The sequence below is a fragment of the Otolemur garnettii genome, unplaced genomic scaffold (genome assembly GCF_000181295.1).
Source record: "Otolemur garnettii isolate 467f Iridium unplaced genomic scaffold, OtoGar3 scaffold00249, whole genome shotgun sequence".
NCBI lineage: Eukaryota > Metazoa > Chordata > Mammalia > Primates > Galagidae > Otolemur > Otolemur garnettii.
Window position 1 is genome coordinate 335,590 of NW_003852644.1, and position 14,926 is coordinate 350,515.

General features: G+C 51.4%; 1 protein-coding gene across 3 annotated transcripts in view; it reads left to right on the forward strand.

The window, feature by feature from the left end:
- The window catches only part of ATP2B3 (ATPase plasma membrane Ca2+ transporting 3), a 40,937-nt gene extending 30,844 nt beyond the window's left edge, over positions 1 to 10,093 (forward strand). For 2 of the 3 annotated variants that reach the window (XM_003802528.3, XM_012813223.2), the window contains one exon: positions 9,203 to 10,093. In XM_003802528.3, the coding sequence (XP_003802576.1) occupies positions 9,203 to 9,523 (321 nt within the window). In that variant the 3' untranslated portion in view covers positions 9,524 to 10,093. Of the gene's footprint in view, positions 1 to 1,361; positions 1,449 to 9,202 lie in introns of all 3 variants that reach the window. The other variant, XM_012813224.2, reaches the window with a different exon arrangement.
- The last annotated feature ends 4,833 nt before the right edge of the window (positions 10,094 to 14,926 follow it).

Here is a 14,926-nt window from a genome sequence, read left to right on the forward strand (position 1 = left end):
TGCACTGTTAAACCACTACAACTGTCCCATTGGGACACCGTCCACAGCCAGGTGAATCCAAGGCAGGAAAGGTGTCTTTCCCACCCTTGTTGCTCTGGCTGCAGTGAGAGTCTTGTCTTGAGAGAGACCTGTCTCCGTTGCCTTAGAAACATGTAAATATTCTAGAGAGGAGAACCCCCCAAGGGACAGTGGCGCCATTGCATCAGTCATCCTCCTTCCATGTGCTGACACCTTCAGCAGGGTTAAGCCACCACCGTGCACTCAGTATGCATTCCTCAGTCCCAGTGGGTGGCTGCAAAGGTACTTCAGCTGCAAGTGAGCAGAGTGTGCGGGCAGGAGGGGATGGACAGCATGCCCTTGCTTGGATGGTGTGTGAGGAGTCTGAAACTCCAGCTGCCTTCCTCCAAGAAGCTCTGGCCCATGTCACACACCCTGCTGAAACTGGTAGCTACCAGGTAGCTAGCCCCTGCCATGCTAGCTCCTGCTCATTGCATCTAGGAGGTCCCAGGCTGGCCCAGGGTGGGGCAGGAAAGCCAAGGATACTGGGCCAAGGGAGCCAGGCTCGTTGCAAGGCTGTCCCATGGGTCACAGTTCACGCAGCCTCACTTCCCTTTCAACTTCTAGGAAGCCTAAGGAGTGGGGACACGGCAGAGGCCATGTTGGCCCCCTAATCCTTCCAGCCTTTCTACCTGTGGGTCTGTGAGATGTTCTGACAAGACAAAGCAGTTGCTTTGGGAAGTGCCCCTCCTTCTAAGTCCATTCTTCTGGTGAGGTTTCAAGGGGCTGCCTCCCACCAGTGAGCTGGAGGAGCTGCAGAAGCCAGAGTGATGGCACCTTTCCTGCAGAAGAGGGCAGGCCATCTTACTTAGAGTAGATGAGGACAGTGATTCCCCCAATGAAGGAAGGGCCCCCGTCCCCCATGTCACGGGGAGCCTCATTTCTGATGGGAGCGTGTCATATCCCTCAGGTGTGTTGGGGCGGAAAAAAGGTTGAGAAGTACGAAGTAGGATAACAAAGTATGGCAGACACAGGTACTTCCTGACGAGTGGCTTGTCATGAGCATATTGTGAATGCAAATGGAGATGTTTGCAGTGTGTCCCCAATGTGTAACACCCTCCCCAAATCTTGTGCCCACTAATCATTTGCTCAGCAAACCCTCTCTTGGAGGATGACACAGGCCAGCCTCAGTCAGTCAGGCCCTGTCAGATGCATCGCCGGCTCCCAACGAGCAAGGCAGCCCCACGTGAGGCTTTGCTGTCATGATATGTGCCCAGTGTGGCCTTGTCCTTGCCCAGCCCTATCCCGAGCAATAGCCCGGACAACAGTGCAAGCCAAACTTTATCTCATTTTCTCTCCCACAGATGGAGGTAGTGAGTACCTTCAAGAGAAGCGGTTCATTTCAGGGTGCTGTGCGCCGGCGGTCTTCAGTCCTCAGCCAGCTCCATGACGTAACCAATCTTTCTACCCCCACTCACGCAATTCTCTCTGCCGCCAATCCTGCCAGCGCTGCTGGGAGTGAGTCTTGACTTCCCTTTTCTCCCATAAATGACATCTCTGGGGGAAAAAAAGCCTTCCCAACTCTGCCTTCTCTCTTTTCCAGTCTTGCATTTCTGCTCACCGTGGCTTTTCCGTTCTTTCTCTTTCTTCACTGCCCTGTCCAGAGTCCTTCCCGCCCAGACGGTGTCTCCAAAGCCGTCCCTCTTGTGAAATGTACCAAGCCCACGGCACCTCCGGACCCTCTGTTCTTTGCTTTGTTTGGATTTTTGGTTTGCGTTTAGTGCTCCTTCTGCCATTGGCTTTCTTTTCTTGAACTGGTCTACCTTTGCTGATGATTCATGAACTTGGGCTGTTGCTGGTGGTGTCAGGTGTCAGGCCGAGGCCTTGTTCGGTGTTCCTTGGCACAGGACTGCCTTCCTTGGGCTGGGGGGAGGAGAGTACCTTGTCGCCATCATTTGCAGTGGAAGAATCCAGCACACCTACTCAGAGACTAAAGTGGCAGCTTTCAGCATTCTCCTTGAGGTGGTTTCCAAAGGATGCTGCCATCACCTTGCCCAGATGGGCCTGCTGGTGGCTGATTGCTCCTGTACAGGTGGTGCCTACCCCATGAGCCCTTCCCAGAGCCACTGGATATTAGCTGTCCCAGGAACTGGAGCTCAGGGGCCTTTCATCCTCCAAGCCTGCACTCTGTTTATTACCTTTGCTCCGAAAGCGCCCTCACTCTTTCCAAACAGGCCTCAGGATTGGAAGGTCTTAACCCAATCTGGTCTGCACGCTCTCTCCTCTGAAAAGCTGGGAGAATCTATTCCCTTCATACAGTTCAATGAAAAGTTCCCATCACACTGACCATGTTAAAAAGACCATCCTAAGGAGGCAGCAACTCCCACAATTGCTAACATCTTCTTACAAAGACAAAGGGAAAGCCACTAGACTACTGGACCTGCCACCCTACAGTGTGTCCAAGGGGGAAGAACTCAGGAAACTGTGGGCCCTACTCTCAATCAGGAGACCTGCTTTTGCTAACAAACTCAGAAGATTTAAAAAGTTAAACAGAGAACCTTCGAGTATGAGCCCAGAGCATTCGCCAGAACAGTTCTAGGCCACCTCCTTCCTTCCAGTGAGCCCCCTCTGGGACATCACATGCCCAGCCCCTGCACAGGGGCCACTAACTATACCTTCCTTGTCTCAGACTCCTCCAGCTTGATTCCTTTTCTTTTTTTTTTTTGTTTTTGTTTTTATTTTAGGAACTGGTGAGAGGTCCCTTGTTGGGGTACCCCTCCTCTTGCTTAAGTTGTCATTTCAGACCACTCTGCCCTTTAAGAAAGGGATGAGAGTCACCCTGTCCCTGCTGGGCAAACTCATCACCCTCAAGAACAGCACAAGTGCACACATGCGCACTCACTCCAACTTCCTCAAACCGCAGGCCCCCAGCGTGCCAGCACCCACTCTCACTGGGCCACCCACCTGGCTCAGAAATACTGGCTGACATTGTTGACACTGGGCCCAGAGGGGCTTCACCAGCACCATCCCCACCTTGGGGCTACGGAGCTGCGGGGCAAGAGCAGGCACTGGTGTGCCCCAGGAGTGCTCATAGGTCCACCCTCTCCTTCCCTCTTGACTTCTTCTGTGCGTCTCTTTGCTATCTCTCTGTGCTTTCTGTCCGTCTGCCTGTCCATCTGCCTGTCTGTTGCATTAAGGGGGAAGCAGCTGACATGGCCCTGCTCCACATGTCCCTCAAGCCTTCTCCACAGCTCGGACCTTGTCCCACCCAGGGCCAACCCTACCTCATTCCTGTGAGGCCTGCGTCTCTTCACTGCCTTGGAACCTCCCACTCCCTTCCTTGGGGCAGCCTTCTCTGCTCCTAGAACTTTCTCCTTCCTTGCTTCCTTTCTTCTGCGGCCATCTGTTCCCCTCATCCCCATCTCCAGAGCCCAGCAATGCCCGGTAAGTGCAGTAGGAGAGATGCCACCCTCCTGCTGTTCCATGGGAGACCCAGGTAGTAGCTGGTCATGGGGAGGGCAGCTGTCCACGAGCCACCAGCAGAAGGCACAGGATTGACAGAGGACGACTGGAAAGGCTCTCATGTGGAGGAAGATGCTGGGTGGGGAGCCTGGCAATACCAAGGGGGATGTACCTGCTTCTGGAAGCCACCCACCAAAACCACTTCCTGCCATCACCGTGCTGCAGACTGATTTAGAACTCAGAACTCAGCTCCCACCATAGGCAGCCAGGCCTGGCAGAGTGTCAGCCCTTATTCTCTCCCTGGAAATTTCTGGTGGACAGGAGCTGCTCTGAAGTAAGGCAGGGTGAAGGCCATAATGAAGCTCTGTGGTGCAAGGTACTGTGGTCACAGGCTGCCCCAACTAGGCCAGAAGGTTCCTTAAGTCAGGAGGTTTCCTAAGGAAAACCCATAGCTTCCTATGTAAGAGAATTTCTATCCTCTTGGCCTGTTCCTGGACACTCTGCCTTTCAGCCCACCAGGGGCCAGGAGCCTTTCAGGAGCCATATCTGCAGCTTTCACAACACTGGAGGGGCCTCCTATTCAAAGTCATTCCCACTGAGGACCCCAGGCTCCCCAGGGCTTAATAAGTGACAACCTTGGAAGTAGCCAAGTATGTCCTCTGAGGCTGGGATAACTAGGAGGGGTCTAGAGAGGTAGGATCTTGGGGGCATAATGCTCCCAAATCCAAGCCCTCCCCACCCTTTCTAGCCTCCCATGCCACATGGACACAAACGCCAGGTCCCAACAGTAACTCCACTTCCTCTTCTGGCCTCCCATGCCCAGCTGCTATCTATCTCATTTCATGTGCTCTCCAAGGGTTCTTTTGTGTCTGTTTTCCCTTGGGACACACAGACACTCCCCAGCTCTTCTCTAGCCATGCAACCCCGAGTCTGTCCCCACTATTCCAGCCACTGTACTCAAGTGTTTACTATCACAGTAGTTCACAAGATGACCCAAACCCAGCCCAGCAAAGGGGTAGGGGTAGGGGACTGGCCATGAAGTTTGGTCCAGTGTGGCCAGAGGAGGTCCCTTGGGGCCAGTAGTTCTAATTAACCATGCTGGAAACAGATCACAGGAGTTTCTTTATTCTAGTTGTCTTTTGCAACATGAAAACCTTGTATCCAAAGAGGCCAAACTGGCAGAGTGAGCCCTCACACCTTCCCAAAGCCTAGAGAGATGTGCTCACTGCATGAGGACAGGCCCATGGTGGGAGGAGCTTGACAAGAGTGTAAGTGGTCTTGTTTTCTGGAATTTGCCCTATTCTCAGGAAGTTCATTTGTTTTGAGCCAAATCTCTGTACTTGGCTTTCTGGAAGTAGTATATTGGCATTTTCCTCAGATATTTGACATGCACACACTGCTTCTGCCCTGGGAACAGTGCCAGCCCCTCCACTGAGAGCCTTGCCCTGTCCCAGGCCTTCCTGAACTGCAGCGCCTACTAAAGGGGCATAGCCTTCTAGGTGATCCCTAAAGCACACTCCACAACACACACCCTTGCAGGCCTTGAACCCCCTGCAGACACTCTGAGTTCAACTTCCAGGCAAGGGCTCTGGGGGCTCCCTCCTATGTGCACTTCAGTCCAGCCACTTGAAAGGTATGGGGCTTGGCATCCTCAGGGCAGGTGAGCAGCTCAGGTGCCAAGTTGGGTGCATAGTCTAGGCTCCACGGTCTTAGACACAAAACCTGCCAGCCCTTAGCAGTTTCTTCTGCCAACATACACAAAGCTGTCTTTAGTTTTTGGTTTCTCTTCATTCCCTTGGTGAAAGAGCCAGCTCTGGAGCTTGCATTTTCATTTTTTCCAATTTAAGGCATGTGACGTTGCATGAGAAGGAAAGGGGACCTTGCACACAACAATGTGTGCCTGAAGCCATCTCTTCCTCAATTTTTAGGTTTCCTGTACTGGGCTTCTTGCGGCCTGAACTGACTGATGTGTCACATCGCCACAGGCTCTTAACACCTTTCCTTGTTGCTTTCAAGTTTTGGTTCACTCACATACCTATGGGGCCAGGGATTGGGGCCTAGAACTCCAAAGTACCTGGCAAACAGTTCCCATGGGTCTGTCTGGCTGCTGTGTTTTGAATTTCCTCTAAGTCCAACACACAGATGCCAGAGGAGCTGACAGGCCCCTGCCTCCCATGGGAGGTTCTAGAATAGTGGTTGGTGCAGAGCAGTAGAAAGGCAGGGAAGTAGAGACGGAGCAAAGAGCATAGGGCCCGGCCTGAGGCCCCACAGCTCAGCTGCAGTCAGGGCTTATTCCTGCCAAGGAACTGGAAGAGGTAACAAGGCATCAGGCAGTTTCTGTTCTTACTGTTGGCACTGTGGCTCAGAAGCCTTTGCTTTTATTTTTCTCTTCTTTTCCTTCCCTTTCCCCTTCCTTTCAAGGCAGAGGTGCTACCCAGGCCTTCACTTGTCTCCTGGCTTCTGCATCCCTCCTCCCTTCCATCCCCCTGCCCTACATGCACATTGCACAGCCTTACACCCGCACCCCTTCCACTCCAGCTCAGCGTGTCCAGGGATGGGCCTTGTTAGTCTGCCATGTCACCTACCCTGTGTGAGGCTTAGAACTATTTATCTGTGCAGGTTAGGAGCCTGGGACAAGGCCACAGTGCCCAGCATGTCACCCCCAGGAAGCAAATGAGGAACAGAGAAGAGAGCTAAGTGCAGGCTGCAGTCACCTAAGAAGGGCTCAGGCTGGGGCAGGAACAGGTGAGACAGGGGAAAGGGCAGGTGTCATGCCCCCAGAGGCTCCTGCTTGCTGATTAGTGAAAAGTGGGGTTAGAGCCTTGGGGAGGAGTAAAACTATTGCAGGAGACAAGCACCAGGCCTTATGGCCCCCAACCACTGACCCCTGTTGGGTACCATGGAGTATGGGGCACTGGGGACATTAGCAAACAGGCTAATGTCTGCAGGGGCTTGTCAGCCAGCCAAAGGAGACAGGGGAGAGAATAATCAGACATTTGAAGGGAGGAAATGAAGCAGAAATGCCTGCAGGGTGCTGGGGGAGACAGGACAGAGGCCTGGTGGGGAGGGGCTCTGGCTCTCATTTGAAAGGATTGCTCAGCAGCCACACTAAAACCCAGCCAGGAGTGTGGGTAGTGGCAGGTCCTGGATGGAATCTAAAGGCAGCAGCAGAGGCTAGGGCCTGTGGAGTTTGACACGCCTTAGCCATCCCAAGTCTGGAACAGACTGAGACAGGCCCTCATACATTAGGAGTGGGAGGAGAAGAGAGGCCTATAGAGCACAAGAGGAAATACTATCTTGCTGGGGTCCTCCCATCCTGTAGCCATACACTCACTTGTGCCTTCCTCAAGTGTTGTAACTAGCAAGGCAGATAACACCCAGGGAGCACACTGGAGGAGCCCTAGAGCCAGAGCTGTGGTAGCAGCAGCAGCGGGGGTCAGGAGGCACTTGCAGGGGAGAGCTATCCATGTGTCCTTGGCTGCACTTTGCTGAGAAGGACTGTGGGTTTTAGCCAGGTGCAGTGGGGCCTGTCTGCACATGTGAGCAGGGCCTGGCTTGTTCACATGCCACAGGTCCAAATGAGACAACCCATTCATCAAGGAGAAAGGTGTGACCAAAGCCACATGCAAACTTAACTGCACACACCCCAAGGATCACGAGCGTGCAGCTCTCTCTTTCCTGTGACTTCATGGGTATAGCCAACAGCTAGAATAGGTAACCAACTGGCTTCCACACCATAATCCTGCACCAGAAAAGGCCCCCAAATAATGGGACATTGTCTTCATTGGCTACAAAAAGTACATTCTGTTTCTTTCCATTAAAAAATGTCACATGATTCTCAACTTCTATATTACCCCCATTTCTGAAACCAGCCTGGGGACAGAGGCCTGAGTGAGAAGAGCTGGCCATCTACAATCTATAGATGTGGCTTCCCCAGCTCTAGAGAAAATCCTAACTGGATTTCAGATATAGTGCTAAAAAATTCCAATTTAAGGGAGCTTTTTAGCTTACTCTGTCCCATCCCAAAAGATGCTGGTGTTCACCTTACATAAACTGACTTGGGAGCACTGTGCTTGCCTAACTGAGCTGTTGCCCCAAGATCTGGACTCTGGCCTGCTGAAAGAGATTCACTGGCTAAATGAGGGGTGGTCGACTTTTCCTATGAAGGGCCAGAGAGTAAATATGTCTTCTGTTTCAGGCCAGGTCTCTGTGGCAGCTACACAACCCTGCCATTATAGTGCAGAAGCAGCCATAGACAATAGACGAATGGACATGGCTATGTGTCAATAAAACTTTTTTACCAAAACAGGCAGAGGGCCAGAGTTTGCCAACAAGCCAAATCCTAGATCCTTGGATCTGGAAACGACTTCAGAATTCATAGTGTGTTCGCCCACTCACACAGGGAGGGGCTGACTTGTGCCAGGAGGATCCCAGGGTCCTGCATGGCAGCTAGGGCTATTTCCACCATCCCCTACAGAAAGGGCCAGTGGCTGGCTTTGCCTTAACAGCACAGGATCAGTTGCCATTGGCAGCTGTACTGACACTGGGTCACGAAAGGCTTCCAGAAGTAGCTCAGGCTGGGGGACCAAGAAGGGAGCAAAGAGACGCTGCAGTTCCGTGATATGTAAATAAAATATGTGAGACTTTTGTCCCTGTGTGAGTAAAAATAGAAAAGCTACAGGCGGGAAGGCTTGATTCTTGGAACAGGCCCTGCAGGAGGTACAGGGGGCTTCAGAAGGGGCCCTGAACCCAGCTGGGGACAGGGGCTGCAGTGGCGGGGGAGTCTGGGGCACGGTGGGGACTGGGGATGGACAGAGAGCAATGCATAGAAAAGCCAGAGGAGGGAGAATTTGGCAAGTTCCCAGAGAACAAGGAGGGTGGAAGAGGCTAGAGGAGCAGGTAGCACCGGATGGCAAAGGGCTGCTGGCAGCATGGACCATCCAGTTAGGCCCAATCAGAGGCATCTAGCTACAGAGTGGCAAAGACACAGGCAGAGGTACAGGGACAATAAAGAGAGGACGTGAGCTTCTGAGCAGGGGCAGGTTTGGTGGGCACAAATTACAAGTGTGGCTGTTTTCAGTCAGGGATGCCTCCAGGTGGAGACTGGCAGGCTGTCCAGTTGGGAGCTCTGTGCAGGAGTCTGGGGCACGAGGGACAGAGGAGGGAGCAGCCAGTGAACTGGGGTACTGGGTTGAGGTCTCAAGGGTGACTCACTCGAGAAGGGCTGGCAATGCCCATAGGCTAGGAACTGGCTCTTTCAGAAGGTACTCTGGACTTTGTGGAAGGACAGAAGAGAAAGCCCGTGCTGCAGCACTCTCTCCTCCTCAAATCATCTTTCCTTTCTACCAAATTGGAATTGAGATTAGGCAGAGAGCCCAGAGATCACTAAAGCACTCCTCCCCTCAGGCCAGGGAAGGAGAGAGAGCATTGCTCTTGAGTTCCAGATAGCTGCCCAAGTCACTAGAGACTAGAGAAAGCCACTGTCATTTGTCCTGCATATGGATCAGTTGACAAGGCGAAGGCCCAGACCTGAAAACCTTTTCTGTAGCCAGGCAGAGCTGCTGTCCATGGCGACCCTCCACTGGATGGACATTTATCCTTTGGAGACCCCCAGCTATTGATACGCGGGTGGAGCCATCAGCGCCAGCCAGCCACTGACTGTCTGCTTCCTTCCTTTGTTTCCTTTCTCTTCTTCCTGCCCTGCTCCTCCTTCGGGCCCATGTTCCTCCATCTCCTGCTCCAGATCCGGGTGGTGAAAGCGTTCCGTAGCTCACTCTATGAAGGCCTGGAGAAACCGGAATCCAAGCCCTCCATCCATAACTTCATGGCAACGCCCGAGTTTCTGATCAACGACTACACCCACAACATCCCACTCATCGACGACACCGATGTGGACGAAAATGAGGAGCGCCTGCGAGCCCCCCTGCCCCCGTCCCCCAATCAGAACAACAATGCCATTGACAGCGGCATCTACCTGACCACGCATGTCACCAAGTCAGCTACCTCTTCAGCGTTTTCTTCCAGTCCCGGGAGCCCACTCCACAGCATGGAGACATCCCTCTAACCAGAACCTATCTCAGCACGCGCACACACGCACTCGGGCTCACACTCAGTCACACGCACACGCGCGCACAAAGGGGACCGAGCACAGTGGCTGAAGGCTTCTCTTGCAGGGCACTTGCAAGAAGCCAGATCCACGCCATGGGTCACTGCCTGCTGCGGGCTCCTCCAGGCCCAGGGCAGGGGCAGGGGAAGAAGAGGAGAGGGCGAGAGGTTCTTCACCCACAGGGGTAAAAGGGGCAAGCAGACATGAGAAGAGCGGTGCCCCTACCCTTTTCTATTGTGTCTTTTTTAATGAACACCATGTTTGCTGCTGTGGGGGGACGAGGACCTGACTCCAGTTTAGTGGAAGCTATGTCACACCCCTGTTCGGAGCAGCCAGATCAACATATTCAGACAGAAAAAGCCTAGCACTCTGCAGGGTCATTCAGGATGCTACTGCCCAGACGAATCGCCTAAAGGAGTGGCCTGCGAATGTGCTTGGGACCCAGAGCAAGCCAGACACGTGCTGTGCGCGTGCGTGTGTGCATATGTGCGTGTGTGCATATGCATATATGTGTGACAAGATACATACTTAAAGAATAAGGAACTATTTATTGGCATGATACTTCCACTCCTCTTATCAGGCGTTTTCATTTTGAAATTTCATTATTGAATGTAACAAGTTTTGTTTTTTGTTTTTTCCCCAGGGGACTAGGCTGTAAGAATATCTTGTTGCTTAATTTGTTTTTGTCCCAAACTGTCCCACCCCTCATCCTGACTTCTTGCTCTTCCCAAGGGAAGCTGGAGGCACCAAGCCCCTCCAACCTGAACATTTGCACTTTGAGAGCCTGCCCTGGAGAGGAGATCACCTTTCACTGGGACATTTTTATTTAAGGAAAATACCAAAATATTGATGAGAATGACCCTCTCCAGTAGGTAGAAGGGGAAGTTTTGTTTTCAGCTTCCTTCGCTTTCAACTCCAATTCTAAGCCCTTAATTATGGTTGGTGGCTTCCTCTGTCCACAGCCCCAACTTCAAGAGCATGAAGCACTGTGTGTGAGGTTCAGGTCCTGCCCCTGCCCCTGCCCCCATGTGACCAGATGGAACTTAGAACCCTGGGAGTAGCCTCAGTAGAGCACAGAGACAGACCCCCCCAGGGCCAGGTCCCAGGCAGATGGGGAGAGGGTCAAGAGTCCAAAGCAAACCATTGAGGAAGATTGATCATCAAAACCTAGGAGGAGCTGGCCCTGTCCCCCTCGGAAGTCCTCGCTGGACCATCTCAGTGTCTGCTGTGGCACAGGACGCACCACATACCACCATGCTCTTCTGCTCCCGCTCTGATTGTCCAGATGACAAGTTTAACCGATGGATACAGAAGCAAAGCCCCTAGGAACAGTGGCATTTCATTGCTATCACTCTCATCACACCCATGGCCATCTCTCCTGGGCCCATAATGGCTAAGCACCAGGTCCAGGCCAAGCCTCAGTTTCCCCCAAATGAGGGAAGTGCAGAGTAGGCAGAGGTGGTAGAGAGGGTCCCAGCTTTTGCTGCCCTACTGAGGACACCTCTTTTTAATGGAAGGGCAGTTCTTCCCTCTGCCTCAGGTTTCGAAACACTCCCAGTGACACCACTAAGGTGGGCAGCACCTTGCCAATGAAATACCATTACCCTCTGGACTCAGGTGTCACATTTTGCAGGGAGGTGGCTGGGGTTCTACCACAGGCCCTACTATGCTTGTCCCATGAGCCTGGGTCTCAGCTGCTGGAGACATTTGTGAGCTGAGGGACTTAGGATCAGACTGGATATGGACTGGCCCTCAGGAACTGAGGCCCCATTCTGCTCTGACCCACCAACAGGCTTGGCTCACCTCCACTAGCATCCATATAAAGCCAAATGGAAATATGCTCTGTCCCCACCATCAATATTAACACCATGTCACCCTGAGCAGTAGTCGTCAAATCTCGGGCAAAAGGATTTTGGTTAGAAAAGAAAATCCCATTTTAAAATGCCAGCTGCAGGTAACTCAAAGCCATCCCTTTCTCTAAAGGGCACATTGAGAATGTGTTACCCATTTGTAAATTGTGCCCTGATGTCCTTGTTTAAACACCAACAAAAAGGGCAACTCAGTTTGTTGAGGGTCGCTGTTAAACAAGAAATAAAACTATTTGAGCCATTTTGTTGCAGACATGCTGGGAGGAACAATGGCTGATAGGCATTAAAACCCTCACTGCTGCTGTACAACGGTTGCCTAATATAAGTGTTGGTTGTTTAGCCCCTAGGTTGCCTTTGTGCTGGGGTGTGGGGTTCAGAAAAGGGGAACCATGAACTTGAATCTTTTGCTCTGGTTTTGTAGTCTTTAGGCATAGGGACGTCTCTTTATACAGCATTATATTATCTGGAATGGCTTGGTCAGCTGTGTGCAGTTAATAAATACGTTTTACATTTTTATCTGCTTGTTATAAAGATAAACAAAAAATATCTTCATGAGGAAGACCACAAATGCATAATAATCGAAAGTCTGTAGTAGAATTAACTAATTTAAAGAATAGACCAAAATTTCTGTGTATAAAAAAATATGAAAGGCTCCTACATCCTGGTGTGGGTAACGTGTGTGATTTATTATTTGCTGAATTCTCATACAGAAGAAAATGCCAGAGCTGGAGAAGCTTCAGGCAGGACTGGTCAACTTCCCCTGGGCGTGCAGTAGCCTGGCTGGTCCTCATGCCATGAGGAACTGGCCAGCCGGCTGGCACAGTGAGAACACGCTCACTGCTGGAGTGACCAGCTGTCTTGACCTGAAAAGGCCTATGATGGAATGTCCAGGCTAGTGTCTTCACAGAAGGGTGGGGTCAGGTGGCCCTCAGCAATTGTGACAATTCAGCGCAAGCATCAGAACCTGGCACACTCACATACTCCCTATGATTTTATTGTGCTAAAATATAACACATCACATAAAATGTCCCATGTTAAGCACTTTCAAGTGCACAGCCTAGTGGCATTCAGCACATTCACACTGTTGTGCAGCCATCCCCATTGTCCTTGTTCCTCCTCCTAACCTGAAGCTGTCCCCACTAAACACCCAACTCCCAACCTGCCCCCAGCCCCTGGCACCTGCCACTGCACTGTCGGTCTCTATGGATTGGGCTGCTGTCATCTGTGGCTCTGCACAGTGTTTGTCCTTTTGTGACTGGCTCATGTCACTGAGCACGCTGTCCTCAAGGTCAGCCATGCTGGAGCACATGCCAGCTTCTCCTTCCTTGTCAAGGCTCAATCTCACCCCCTTCCTGGGAAGCCACATTTCATTTGTCCATTCTTCCCTCCAAGGACACACAGGCTGCTTCCACCTTTTGGCTATTGGGAATAATGTTGCCATGAATGCAGCTATACACATGTCTCTTCAAGACCCTGCTTTCAATTCCTTTGGGTCTATACCCAGAAGTGGACTTGCTGGATCATAGGGTACTTCGACATGTACTTTTCAGCAAAACCACCATGTGGCTATACCATTTTATGTTCCCATCAGCAGGGCATGAGGGTTCCAATGAGAGACTTCACTGTCTCCACATGCGGTGTCCCTATGCTTCCCAGCTACCTCTGGACACCCATGCATGGGGACACCCATGCTCCATGGCACCACCACTGCTCAAACCTGGAAGAGCCAGTAAGGTCTGCAGTTGAAACTTGCAAGTGACCACTGTGGTGATGGTGCAGAGACTCCCCTCACCTCATTTCACTGGATTTCTCTTTCTCTGCTCTGAACATCGCCCTTAAGGTCTGGCTACCCTAGAAGATGCATTTTACAGGAAGCTGCGAAGAGAAGAGAAAAATGTCTTCAAAGTTCCCTCCAACTACCAGAGTCCATGTTTCCAAAACAGGCAAAAAGTCAAACGGCATAGCACTGTCATTTTATTGGCATGCCAGCCCATCTTCATAAGGCTAAGTAGGTCTAGACTGAGCCAAATTCCATATCCAGACAGCTGGCACCTTATGGAGAGATATTTGCTCCCCCCCCCAAAAAATCATGAATTTATGTTGGCAGTCTTTCCCACAGACTTCTGCTATCAAGTATGACATAGCTTCCCATGGCAAAAAAAATAGTTACTTAGCCAAATGGCTGGGGGCGAGGGAGCACAACAGCTGAGCCCTGGAAGTCTGGGCACATGCTAGGATCCTGGGTAAGGCCCAGGTATGAAGTCCATGTGGCTGGGGTAACAAAGTTTCACAAACTGGGGGCACTTCATGCAATAGAAATGGATTATCTCACTGTTCTGGAAGCCAGAAGCCCAAAATCAAGGTGTTGGCAGAGCCATGCTCCCTGTGGAGGCTCTAGGGGAGGATCTGTTCCAGGTCTTTTTCCTAGCTTTTGTGTTGCCAGCGATCTTTGGCATTCCTTGGCTAGTACACACATCGCTCCATGTATAAGCTCGCACATATCAGCCTCCATCTTCATGCAGCCTTCTCCCCTCCCTGTGCCTGTATCCTCACATGGCCCTCTCTGTGCGTACCTCTGTGTCTCTTGGTTTTTTTAGTAGCTAAACATTAAAAAGCATTATTCTTCCCCATGACACTGTCTAGTGCATGTTGGGAGATAGAGGAGTTCTTTCCAACTTGTGATTCTGTCATCTTCGAGTCATTTCTTTCTAGAAGTTTGATGCAAGAAAAGATGAAAACATACTCGCTCTTAAGTGCTTACAATGACACCTGTAGCACGCTCATGTGCTTCCTAGAGATGACCCTAGATGGAATCGGTGAGCACAGGTTTCCTCCACCACAGGCACTGTGGTTACTTCAAGCAACTACTGTACTCTTTATGATTTTACACTTTAACCTCCCACCAGATCAAAGTGTGGGCTCTGCTTCTATCACCTACTAGGTGAGTGGCCTTTGTGCCACAAGATACCTCCCTCAGTTACCTCATGTGTAAAATGTGATAGTAATCATCGTCATCATCTGCCCTGTGGGGCTATGAGCATCAAATGAGGTAGCTGATACATATGACTCAGACTAGTCCCCAGCACTCACCACTCGGTAAGAGCAGGTCACCATTTCACTATTTTGTGATGAAGAGCCTGAGAATCAGAAAGGCCCATAGGGGCTGCCAATGGAACACCATCTGGCCTATGCCTGCTTCCACAGGAATTGCCAGAAGGCACCTTAGTAGCTATGTTGGGCACTATGCTGGTCACTACCACACTTTCTCAATCATTTCTTCCAAAAAACAGATCTGAAACTCAGACAAGCAAAATACCTGCTCCAGGTGGCACAGCTAGTGGGACTGAGCCATGTTCATCCCATTAGAAATCACACATTCCGGCTCGGCGCCTGAGGCTCAAGTGGCTAAGGCGCCAGCCACATACACCTAAGGTGGCAGGTTCGAATCCCCAGCCCGGGTCCGCCAAACAACAATGATGGCTGCAACCAAAAA